We start from the raw sequence: 12,635 nt of genomic DNA on the forward strand, positions 1-12,635 counted from the left end.
GGTTTAGGTGAATAGTGGTCCTTTAAGACTTTAACTACTGTACATCCTCAAAAGGCTTATTGCCAGGCTCAGCAGGTTGCACTAAACTGTGTAATAAATCAATGTTTTTACAACCAGTCAGATGATAGTCATTTGTTTAGCTTTTCTGAAATTTGATTTTCTAGTGCAAAATATTCAAATCTTTCAGTGTATGAATTCCATTGTTGTTGTTTCGTCATATGGCCCCATAATTCAAAACATAAATGCCATTTTCTAACACAATCATGTTCCAGAAAAATTAGTCTTATTCATCTCTATCTCCCTCTTTTTTTTTAAACCATTTTGTTCTTTTTCCTCAGATTCTTCACTCACCTTTCTTCACTTCTTTTCACTCACCCACATTACACAGTGGTATACCGCCAGCATTACGCACAGACTTTTCACCTCATCACCAGTTATTATGCCTGTGGTACTGGGAAGCCAGATAGCCATAAATGACACATGCAAGAGATGGAAAGGTGAAGAACAAACATACTGCTGTTTATTTTACGTGTAAGTTATCTACCCAGAATGCCTCATATACATGAATACATAACAACAACTTCCTTATTTTTGTTTTCTATTCAACCCAGAATGAAAATTAACAATACTTTCCTTAATGCTGGCCTTTTAAGATTCTTCTGCAAGCTCAGTTTAAAGTATATCCTGCCAAAATGGGATACTGCATTTCCCCCACCATACACTCAATTTTTCATCATCTTATCTGAATCCCTTCATAACCAACTCATGTTATCTTCATAAATTTTCTATCTACATTTGCATTATCAATTTAGCAACATATCTTGAACATCTTCTTCCAAGTTATCATAAACACTGTAAAAGGCAAAGGCAACTGCTCTAATCCTGATGGCATACAACTCTGCATTTAAGTAGAAGACCCTTTATTCCCTGAAAGAAAGCCCATCTGGACAATAAACCTCCAGACCATGAGCTTTTAGTTTGTACTCTAACCAATGATGTCAAAACCTATCAACACTTTCTGGAAAGTATATATCCACTGGTTCCCTTTTATCCACAGAAAAGATTATGCTTCAGAAATCATGGTCAAATTCATTCTCCTTTTGACAAAACTATTTATATTTGCTCAGTTATCTTGTTTTTTTGTTTGATTGCTCAGCCATGACTTTCATAATGAAAACATTGAATGTTGGAAATATTCAAGTCAGACTATCTGTGGAAAGGGATCAAGTTTCAGGTTGAAAATCCCTCATCAGAACTGCGAAAGAGGGAAAAAACTAATTAGTTTTAAATTGGGGAGAAGGTGGGGCAGGGTGATGGATAGGACAAGAGATTATCAAAGGGCAGGGTTACTACATGGGAAAAGGCGATTGATCAGTTAGGCAGTGATAATACAAATAATTGCTTTACAATTAAGGTTGTTGAGTTATCCATTAGGTCAGGTGATTCTCAGTGAGAGAGAAAAACTGAGTCAATATTACTAACACAAAAAGTTCTGCATTTGCTGGAAATCCAGAAACACATGAAACACTTGAGGAACTCAGATCAGGCAGCATGAACATTTCAGGCCAAGACCCTTCATCAAGACTGGAAAAGTATGGGAAAGAAGCCAGAATAAGGTGGTGGGGCGAGGAGAAAGAGTACAAGCTGACAGATAGGTGAAGCCAGGTGAGGGGTAAGGTGGGCGGGTGAGTAGGTAAAGGAGGAGGGATGAAGAGAGAAGCTGGGAGGTGATAGGTAGAAAAGGGAAGATGAATGGCAGATGAAGAGAAAAGAGGGGAACCAAAATGTGGAATGGAAGGAGAACAGAAGGGGGGAGAAATTATCAGGTTAGAGAACTCAATACCAACCCTGAGAGTAGTCTCATCGTGGCAGTAGAGAAGACCATGTTCCATCACGTCGGAATGGGAAGTAAAATTAAAATGGGTGGCACCAGAAATCCTGCTTGTTGCGGACAGAGTGAAAGTGCTTGACAAAATAACTCTCCAATCTTCGTCAGGTCTCATTGATGTAGACAAGATTACAAAAGGAGCACCAGATATAGTAGTTGACCCCGACCGTTCCTACCTCACTGAACTCATGTCTGCATACATCAACTCCAATTTATCCCCCTTGATTTAGTCCCGTCCCCTCTACAACCATGATAGTTCACATGCTCTCGAACTCTTCAACTACTTTCAGTTCCCTGGCCCTGATCGCCTCATTTTCTACTATAGATGTCCAGTTCCTATTCAATTCTATTCCCCAATAGGAAGAACTTAAAGATCTCCACTTATTTCCAGACAACAGACCTAACAAACTCTCCTCCACCACCACCCTCCTTTGGTATTACTGTGAGAATCAATCTCTTTTGGCTCCTTCCATTTTTTCCAAAGCTGAGATGTGGTTATGGGCATCTGCATTGGCTCCAGCTATGGCTGCCTTACAATGGCTACTGGGTACAGTCCACGTTCCAGCCTTCAAGACAGTAGTCAATTCTTTCTGTGCTACATTGATAACTGCTTTGATGCCACTTCCTGTACCCATGCTAAGCTTCTCAATTTCATCAACTTTGCCTTCATTTACTTGGTGCATCTCTAACATCTCTCTCGATCCCTGAAGACAATCTGTCTACAGATATCTTTTATAAACCTACCGATTCTCATAATTATCTTAATTATTCCTCTTCCCACTGTCACTTATATAAAAAAAATATGCCATTGCCTTTTCTTAGTTCCTGTCTCTGTAGCATCTCTGGATAAGACTTTCCCATTCCATCCATAACATCTGAGACGTCCTCCTTCTTCGAAGAATGAAAGTTTCTATACCTTACTAAGGATGATGCCCTCACCTGCATCTCCTCCATTTCCTGGACATCCACCCTCATCCTATCTTCCCTCTGCCAAAACAGGAATGGAGTTCCTTGTCTTTACCTGCTATCCAATGAGCCTCTGCATCTAGCACATCATTCACCATAACTTCCATCATCTTTAACAAGATCCTACCACTAAACACATTTCCCATCATCCCACTCTCCACTTTTAACAGGGATCGGTCTGTGACTCCCTTGTTCATTTGTCTCTCCCCACTGATCTCTCTCCTGGCACTTATCCCTGCAAATAGGGCAAGTGTTACACCTGTACCTTCATGTTCTCCCTCACCACCACTCAAGATCTCAAGCAGTCCTTCTAGGTGAGGCAATACTTCACTTGCAAATGTCATCCACTGTATCCAGTTGCAGCCTCCTCTGCATTGGTGAGACCCAATGTAAATTGAGGGACCTCAGTGTCGAGCACGTTTATTCCATTGACGAGAGGCAGATTTCCCAGTGGCCACCCTATTTTAATTCCAACATGTTGGTCCCTGGCTTATTCTACGATCACACTGAGGCCACTTTCAGGGAGCAACACCTCCTATTGGGTAGCCTCCAGCCTGACAGTACATATAACAATCTCTCCAACATCTGGTAATTTCTCTCCCTTCTATTTTTCCATTCCCCATTCTTGCTTCCCTCTCAGCTCTTCTATTCTCACCTATCACTTCCCTTTGATGCCCCTCTTCCTTCCCTTTCCCCCATGGTTTTCTATCGAATTTTGTTCTTCAGCCCTTTACCTTTTACAACGATCTCCTCCCAGCTTCTTATTTCCTCCACCTCCCCCAGCTTCATGTATCACCTGTCAGCTTATACTCCTTTCCCCTCCCCCTACCTTATGCTGGCTAATATTACAGATGGCTGACTTACAGTAGAAATAGTCAGATCTGATATTTTTAAAAGTGTAGAATTAAGTTGTAGAATTCACTATTGTGTCCAGAAGGCTGCATCATGATCAGAAAATGCAGATCTTCAAGCTTGCATTGGGCTTCATTGTAATAGTGCAGGAAACAGTTTCAAATTCTTTCCACTGACTTCCAATTCATAGAATATAGGCACTTTTAACCTTTTAGGTGTGTCAATCTTTGACCTACTCCAAGATCAATCTAACCTGTTCCTCAAAACACCTTACTGAATGCATGTATACCACACCCACTTCTCTCTTTTATCAATTTGTTTCATCATTTCTTCAAAGAATTCGACTAGGTTTCTGAGTACAAACTGCCCCTCACAAAGCTATGCTGACTAACCCTAATCATAGTATACTTCTCCAAATGCTCATAAACCCTGTCTCTAAGAATCATCTCCAATAGATTGCCCACTACTGAAAGAAAGATTCACTGGTCTATAATTCCCAGGATTATCCTCATGAACAAAGGAACAACACTTTCCACTCTCCAATCTTCAAGCACCACTCCTTTGCCAGTGAATACACAAAGACCATTGCCAATAGTGCAGCAATTTCTTCACTCGCTCCCCATAGTAACCTGGGGTTATCCCACATGCCCTGGGACTTTTCTATCCTTTATTTTCTTCTTTACCTTCCAAATTTCCTTCACTTCCCCCTTTGAACAAATTAACTAGGTTTTCAAATCTAACTGAAAACTGCCACAAATCTGGAGAATTTTGGAAAATTAAAACCAACACAACAAATATACAGTCTATAGCTCCAACAATCTCTGCCACTCCCCAACCTGATGTTTGTTATTTCCCCCCCCCCAAGTTAAAGCAAACAGCAGTAAAACACTGGGGTTTACTTCTAGAAGAACAGAACAATAGACCAAACTGTATAAAAAAAATTCAGTATCCCAGAAGTAGTTAGAATATAGTTATCAAAGTAATAATGGAAGTGAAGAAATAAAAATCTGCAGATGCTGGAAATCCAGGCAAACACACACAAAATGCTGAAGAAACTCAGCAGGCCAGGCAGTATCTATGGAAAAGAGTACAGGTGACATTTCAGGCTGAGACCCTTCATCAGGCCACCTTAATGGAAGTGAACATCGTTTTTGCATTTTAGCAGGAGCTCAGAAGTGAGGAAAAATGTAATAGAAAGATAGATCAATAACAAGTATTAAGATGGCCCTTGTGGCTAAAGGGATCGGGGGTATGGAAAGAAGGCAGGTACAGGGTTCTGAGTTGGATGATCAGCCATGATCATACTGAATGGCGGTGCAGGCTCGAAGGGCTGAATGGCCTACTCCTGCACCTATTTTCTATGAGAGAAGGCTAGTGCATAATTACCAGAATTGCCTGGATGTAAACACATTGTAAAATATTACAGCTGTAAATTCAAGTTTCAAATACATCCAGAGGAAAATGTATTACAGTGACAAATATGACAAAATGTTCATTGATAAAACTTGAAACACATTTCCTTTCACCAAAATTTAACAAACCACCTGTATGCTGATTCTGAAAAATTCAAACATAGGAACCAAAAACAAAATAAAACCACGCCAAAAGGCAAAGTCAAATGTAAACCAAATTTATTTTGCTCTTAAGTAGTGTTCTTGAAGCACTACAGCATGGTAAACAATGTAAATTAGTACAAGTAATCTCAAAAGCCATCAGTATTTTCATGAGCTGTTTATAAAGATGCAGCCTATGCCAACTCGATAAATATTTAACCACTTTCACTTAGAATTAATGAAGGCTCAACAAATGAGCAACACTCCTCATTGAGGAAAACAAAAAGCTGTTGTCGACAAAGCGACAGCACATACAGACAAAAAAAATTCATAAAAAATAACCAAGTGTACTGTGTTCCCAAGTCATTAAAGATGCTTTACACTGGGATGATGTGCACATGATCTTGCCACAAACCTTTCTGGCTAGAATTGCATTAGTTCAGTCAAGTATGACCACTTCTTCCAACTACCCATAGATACAACTGAAAAGCAGCACTGGGACATGCCTGACACTATGCTTTGAATAATTCACTCGCCCCACCCCCAAACCTACCCACAGATCACTTTCATTCCTAGGTTGCATAAAGGCTATGCTACAACAAAGTAACACATACCCAAATTAAGAGATTGATGATAAATTACAGAAGATAATTTCCATCTGCTGTACACTTTGCAAACAGAGGCACAACCAAAACCTACTTTTCAGCTCTCTCCACCACCACACCCATCCAAACCATAAAATGGGACACATTTTAAAAAGTGATTTGATTCATACAATTGCATGCAAATCTAAACAAAGATGACAAAACTTTGAATTTATAACAATGGAAAGGTATTACACAAGAGAAAACTTCCATAGAAATTGCATACTAAGTATAAAGAGCTATCAGGTGACAAAGGATTTAATATACATATATTGGCATCATTTTTGGTCAAGACACTTGTGCATTATCTTCTGCAAAGCTACATTAATGTGGCTAAACAGAAGAAACAGCACAACTTGGTTAACTCCTTATTTCTCAATCATACATTTCCTCAGGAATTTCATGTGGATTAAGAATTCCAGGAACAGACATTTGAAGTTTATGTTTTTCTTCTTGGGCCTGACGTAAAGCAGCCTCTCTTTCTTCTAAGAACAAGTCAGCGCTATCTTCTCCAGCAAATTCCTGCAGGCAAACAAACATTTGTGTATATATATATAAATTTAAAAAAAGGACAAGCTTGCAAAAATGGGCTTCCATATCTAACTGAAACATTTTCATGCTGCAGTATGAGTAATATAAAATCACCAACTTATTTCATTAAGCATTGAAGCATCATTGCTTCAGAGCAATGGCACATTTTACAATCCACTGCCAGTTTTAAGAAATCTGGTAACGCTTAGCTCATGCACATTTTCATCTATTCCCATATGAGTGCATATCTGACAGCCTCTTTAACAGAAGCAGGTTTAATAGCACTAGAATATGTCATGAAATTTGCTGCTATACATTGCCATACATAATAAAAATCTATAAATTACAAAAAAGTATATATTAAAAATAGAAAAGCAAATAAGTAGTGCAAAAAGAACAGAAGCCAGCATGTAACTCCAGGTCAGGGTCTTCAAAAGAACCCTGAAAAAGAAAATAAGGATACTAAAGATAGAAATAAAGCCGTTTCTGAAGATGCAAGCAAAGGAATAGCCGTTAGGCGCAATCGTTTCCTAAGCTGAGAGTAGAATTACAGCTAGATGATTGGACTTTCCGAAGTGTTGACGTGGGATGACATGATGAGCATCATTCTCGGTAGTGGTATAACAGTGGTCAAGTGTGTTGGCTCCTCTGATTCCACAGGTGATAGTTGTGGTAGCTGTTCAGGGACTTCTTCAACCTGGCTGAAATTTCCTACAATGATAGGGAATGCACCAAGGTATACAGTTTTATGCCTGATGATTATGTTGCTCAGCTCCTCCAGTGTCTGCCTGAAGTGGAATGTACACCACTACTAAGATAATGGAGGAAAACTTCCTTGGCAAATAAAATGGATGAAATTTGACCACTACGTGTTCCAGTTCTGTGAGCAGGACTGAGACAGAGATGCCACGTTTATGCACCACAATGAGTTAATCATAAAGCATACTCCCATCTCCTTTGTCCTGAAAAGACTGAGCTGTCCTGTCTTTGTTGAAAATGGTAAAAGTCATCAAGCTGCAGTGCTGAGTCTGAAATTGGTGGGGACAGGCATATTTCATGAAGCGAAGCACACAGCAATCCCTTGGTAAGCAATCTTGCTCTGAGGTCTTCAATTCTATATTCCCAGAGACAATACATTCACCAGCAAAATAGTCCAGAGAGAGAGAGTGAGTGAGTGAGGTTTAAAATCTCTACATTTCAATTGTACTTGCAGATCTGCCGCCCAAGGTTTGTCAATTGAGTATCAACAGATTTTTAAAACCACCTTAAAATGATGCGCTCACTTAAGTACCCATGGCTGTGACTGTGGATTTCAGCTGTAGTAGTCCTAAATGGGAGGATTTGATGATTCCCAACGGTGCTGCATGCAAAGTCACCCCGTAACAATGTCATAGATCAAAGCCACCAACATAGATGTTCTAGCTGGTGATGCCTTCTATAAGGCACAGAAAAACACTAGCATTGTAGAAACTCTACTTTTTCCTCCATTCTACTTGTTCTTTACTTACCTCAAAATCCATGCTATTCTCCAAAAATAATTGCCAACAAGAGTAGTTGAATGAAATTTATATCCTTCTAGTTTGCATCCAAATGTAGGTGCTAAATACTGATGTTTAAGGCAAATAAATGAAGCTTTGGGTGATATTAATGGCAGACTCCAATGCTACCTGAGGAAGTCGTGCCTTGAAAAAGTATTCAGCCCCCACAACTATTTTCACATTTTTCTGTTTCATTTTCTAAATTTAAAATATATTGAAGTAGGATGTTTTTGGAGCTAATCTACAAAACATTTTGCATCATGTCAAATCAAAAGAAAAATCCCAAATCCTGATAACAATTCACTAAAAATTAAAAACCAAAATTGAGAGGCTGAAAAAGTATTCAACCCCTTTGCAATCACTTTACTAAATTTCCTCAGGTGCAATACTGTATATTACCTTATGAACTCACCCAATTTGTTGATGTAGAAAATTGGCAGAACACCTGTTCTCAGTGAATTCATAATATACACCCCCTCTTTCTCTAAGGTCCAACAGTATGATAGATTTTCAACAGACCAAACCAAAATGAAGACAAAAGAACATTTAAGACAAGTCAGGGAAATGATAAATAGAGAAGTACAAATCTGGGGAAAGGTACAAGACCATCTCAAAGATAGTGAGCAAAGGCACTAACAAATTTCACAGCACATGCTGGTGATAAAAGGGATTCTGATTTCTTGAAGTTCAGTACAGTCCATCTTGAAAAAGTGGGGAAAAGTATAAAACCACAGCTACATTGTCTAGGTCTGGCCACCTCTCTAAACTTAGTTGCTGGAGAAGAACAGCACTTATAAGAGGGGCTATTGTGACACCAACAGTCACCCTGAGTGAGCTGCAGAAATCAGTGGATGCAACTCACAATGAAGTTCAAGGCTCCATAATCTCTAAGGCCTTTGACAAAAAAGGGTATTTACAGAAGATTAGCAAGGAAGAAGTCCTGACTTTATAAAAAAAAATCCTTGCCTCTTAAGACTTTGCAAAGCATCACTTAGAAAGTACTGTAAAGACGTGGAAGGTGGTCTTGTGGTCGGATGAGACTAAAGTGAAACTTTTTAGTCTCAACACAGAGCAGTATATGTAGCATAACTAATATTATGCATCAGTCAGGTAACATCATCCCTACTGTAAAGTATGGTGGAGGTAGCATCCTACTATGGAGATGCTTTTCACTAGGTTCTGGAAATCTGGTCAGGATGGACAGGAAGATGAATGCTGCTAAATACAGAGAGACCCTGGATAAAAACCTGCTAGCCTCTGTCAGAAAGCTTAAACTGGGAAGTTCGTCTTTTAGCAGGATAGCAACCCAAAGCATATTGCCAGAGCAACCACAGAGTGACTTCAAATGAAGAAAATTGTTCTTGAGTAGCCCAGGAAGAGTCCTGACCTTAACCCAATTGAAGCCAAGTCTTCAAGATTGCTGTCAGCTACCACTCCCCAACTGGCATAGCTTGAGCAATTTTGCAAGGAGGAATGGGGAACTCTTACTCCATTCGTTGTGCATAGTCAATAAGAGACTTTCGAAGAAGTCTACTGGCTATACTAGTTGCAAGACGTGGTTCAACTAGTACTGGGCAAAGGGGGTTGAACGTTTCAGAACTGCTGACATTGTTTCTGAATTTTTTGTTCTTTGTAATTTTTCCTGTGGGCTCTATTATGATTCAAATATAAAAATACTCAGTTAAATTGATTAAAATCATTGATTGTAATACTCACTTATGTTACCTAAGAGTTGGGGGCTGAATACTTTTACAAGGCACTGTATACAGTGTATTGCTAATGAATAAGCTATCTCCACTTGAACATGCCTGTTTAAAGACAACTCCACAACTACAAATTAAAATGCTATTTAAATAAGTAAATTACTTGTGTGTAAGTTTTGAAGTACAAAAAAACCTGACATTTTCTACCAAGAGTTTAGGTCATGTAATTCAAGAGCTGAATGCATGAAAGCCAAATCAGTACTGACTCCCTAGCTTTAAAATCAGACAGACAGAGTTTTGGAGATTGTGGAGAGAACAAGTAGTTTTGTTAAACAAAATATATCTACAACAGACAACTACATTCACACTCACAATTCTATTCTTGTCAAATTACTGTAACACAAATAAAATGTAATTAAATAGCTGTAATTTCTATGTCAAAACTATCTTCATAGTTAAGCAGTGACTAAATTAAGACTATTCAGCTGACCTGTCAAACAAAAGGAACAAAAAAATTTTCCTTGCCCATGAAATCTGTTTGCGCTGCAGTAGCTGATTTATCCAACTTTAATTGTTGCACTACAAGTTATATTAACTCCTAATACTTAGAAATTAAATTTTGATACATTATAAAAACTACTAACATAAATGTAACTGCTTTACCTTGATTTGGACAAGGAAATCTCTCAAATGTTCTTTGAAGGCTGCAATGTCTTGATTTAAACTGAATAGTCCTGTTACAAATAACTTCACCTGTGCTCTGCAACAACAAAAGGAAACTAAGATGTGAAGTAAATGGCTCAAAGAGATTTTCTTTAAACAATTAAAACCAACTTACTCTTGCAGGTGTGGAAAAGCAGATTTCAATAGATTAGCCACATAATCCTGAATAAATACATGATTAGTGACAGGATTTGTTGGGTTAAGGGGCACTGATATTTTTCCTTCCTCCACCAAGTTGAACATGTATGCAAGTATAGATGCATGCATTGTCAAGCCTAAAAAACATTAAAAGCAAGAATAACTTTATAGCAATTATGAAACCATTACAAATATTCAATATATTAGAAGTTGCTGATTTGTTTTAACTTTAACATACATTATAAATAACCCACAGCCACACGACTTTGTCAACAATCATTAAAAAACAAACATTTCTGACCAGACTTGTATCATGGAGAAATTATGTCACAAGCCAGCAGAAAAACCCTATAATATAAAAATAAGAAAAATATTCTTCTATCCTTAAAAAAAACCTGATCTTTCACAACGATAAGAATCACAAAAAGCTTTACACCATTTTAGGTACTTCTGAAGTGTAGTTCATCTAGTGTAGGAGACAAGACAGCCAGTTCACATAAAGATTCAAAGGTTCAAAGTTCAAAGTAAATTTATTAGCAAAGTACATACGTCACCATATACAACACAGATTTCATGCAAGCATACTCAAATCCAAAAATCACAATAGAATCAATGAAAGACTGCACCCAACAAAACAAAATGTGCAAAAAGAAAATTTTACGAGTACAAAAAGAGATAAAGTAATAATAAATCAAGAAGCAATAGAGAACATGAGATGAAGAGTCCTTGAAATTGAGCCCAGTTCAGCGATGGGGCAAGTGAAGTTTAGTGAAGAGCCTGACGGTCAAGGAGTAATAACTATTCCTGAACTGGTGCCGTGGGCCCTTGATGATGGATGCCGCTTTCCTGTGATAGCACTCCATGTAGGTGTGCTCAACAGAGTGGAGGACTTCACTTGCGATGGACTGGGCTGTATCCACTACCTTTTGCAGGATTTTCCGTTCAAAGGCATCAGTTCCTTGGTCTTGCTGACACCGAGTGAGAGGTTGTTTTTGCGGCATGACTCAATCTCCATCCTATATGTTGATGTCACTACCCTTGAATCAGTCAATAACAGTGGCTTCATCAGCAAATGTGAATAAGGCATTTGAACAGTACTCAGCCTCACAGTCATAAGTATACAGTAAGTAGAGCGGGGAACTAAGCACACAGCTCTGTAGTGCACCTACGTTAATGGAGATTGTGGAGTAGATGTTGTTGCCAACCAAGCTGACTGTGGTCTGCAAATGAGGAAATTGAGGATCCAATTGCACAAGGCGGTACTGAAGCTTATTGATTCATTTTGAGGGGATGATCATAATGAATGCCAAGCTGTAGTTGATTAAGAGCATCTTGATGTATGCACGTTCGCTGTCCAGATGTTCCAGGGTTGAGCGAAGAGCCAATGAGATGGCGCCTGCTGTTGACCTGTTCCACCAGTAAGTAAATTAGAGCGGATCCAAGTCACTTCACGGGCAAGAGTTGATATTTCATCACCAACCCCTCAAAGCACTTCGCTGTGGATGTAACTGCTACTGGACAATACTCATTGAGGCAGGTTACCATACTCTTAAGCACTGGTATAATTGAAGCTGATGGGTACCTAAGATGGCTGAAGCAAGAGGTTAGTGATATCGGTGAACACTCCAACCAGTTAATTAGTGCATTTCTTTAGTACTCAGCCAAGTACCCCATCTCGGCAGGATGCTTTCACACCAGCCTCAGAAACTGAAATCACAGGATTATCGGGGGCTGTTCGTGATGGCTTCTCCATGCTTTGATGGTCAAATTAACCACAGAAGGCATTGAGCACATCTGGGAGGGAAACCTTTTTGTCACCTATGTCGCTTGGTTTCACTTTGAAGGATTGTCGACAGCCATGGAGAGCTTGAATGCTCTTACCTCTTAGCAATTCAAGATTGGTCCAGAATTGTCACTTCACACATGAGATGGCTTTCCGAAGATCATACTTGGATCTCTTGTATCTTACGTGTATTTTACCTCTTTGGTAAAATATCTAGAGGAATTTAGATATTAAGTAGCACTTTAGTACTGGAAGGGGTGCTAGCTCGCATGAAACTAGTTCCAACAGTTACTCTGCAGGTAGCATTTGCAAAATA

The 12,635-nt window shown here is 38.9% G+C and overlaps 1 protein-coding gene across 1 annotated transcript in view; it reads right to left on the minus strand.

The window, feature by feature from the left end:
- Positions 1-5,347: 5,347 nt before the first annotated feature.
- The window catches only part of LOC140201347 (exportin-1), a 67,651-nt gene continuing 60,363 nt past the window's right edge, over positions 5,348-12,635 (minus strand). Inside the window, exons 24-26 of the mRNA XM_072265300.1 lie at positions 10,514-10,673; positions 10,339-10,435; positions 5,348-6,425 (exon numbers count right to left, since the gene is read on the minus strand). Of these exons, the coding sequence (XP_072121401.1) occupies positions 6,279-6,425; positions 10,339-10,435; positions 10,514-10,673 (404 nt within the window). The 3' untranslated portion in view covers positions 5,348-6,278. The remainder of the gene's footprint in view (positions 6,426-10,338; positions 10,436-10,513; positions 10,674-12,635) is intronic.

Source organism: Mobula birostris, chromosome 8 (genome assembly GCF_030028105.1).
Source record: "Mobula birostris isolate sMobBir1 chromosome 8, sMobBir1.hap1, whole genome shotgun sequence".
NCBI classification, from domain to species: Eukaryota; Metazoa; Chordata; class Chondrichthyes; order Myliobatiformes; family Myliobatidae; genus Mobula; species Mobula birostris.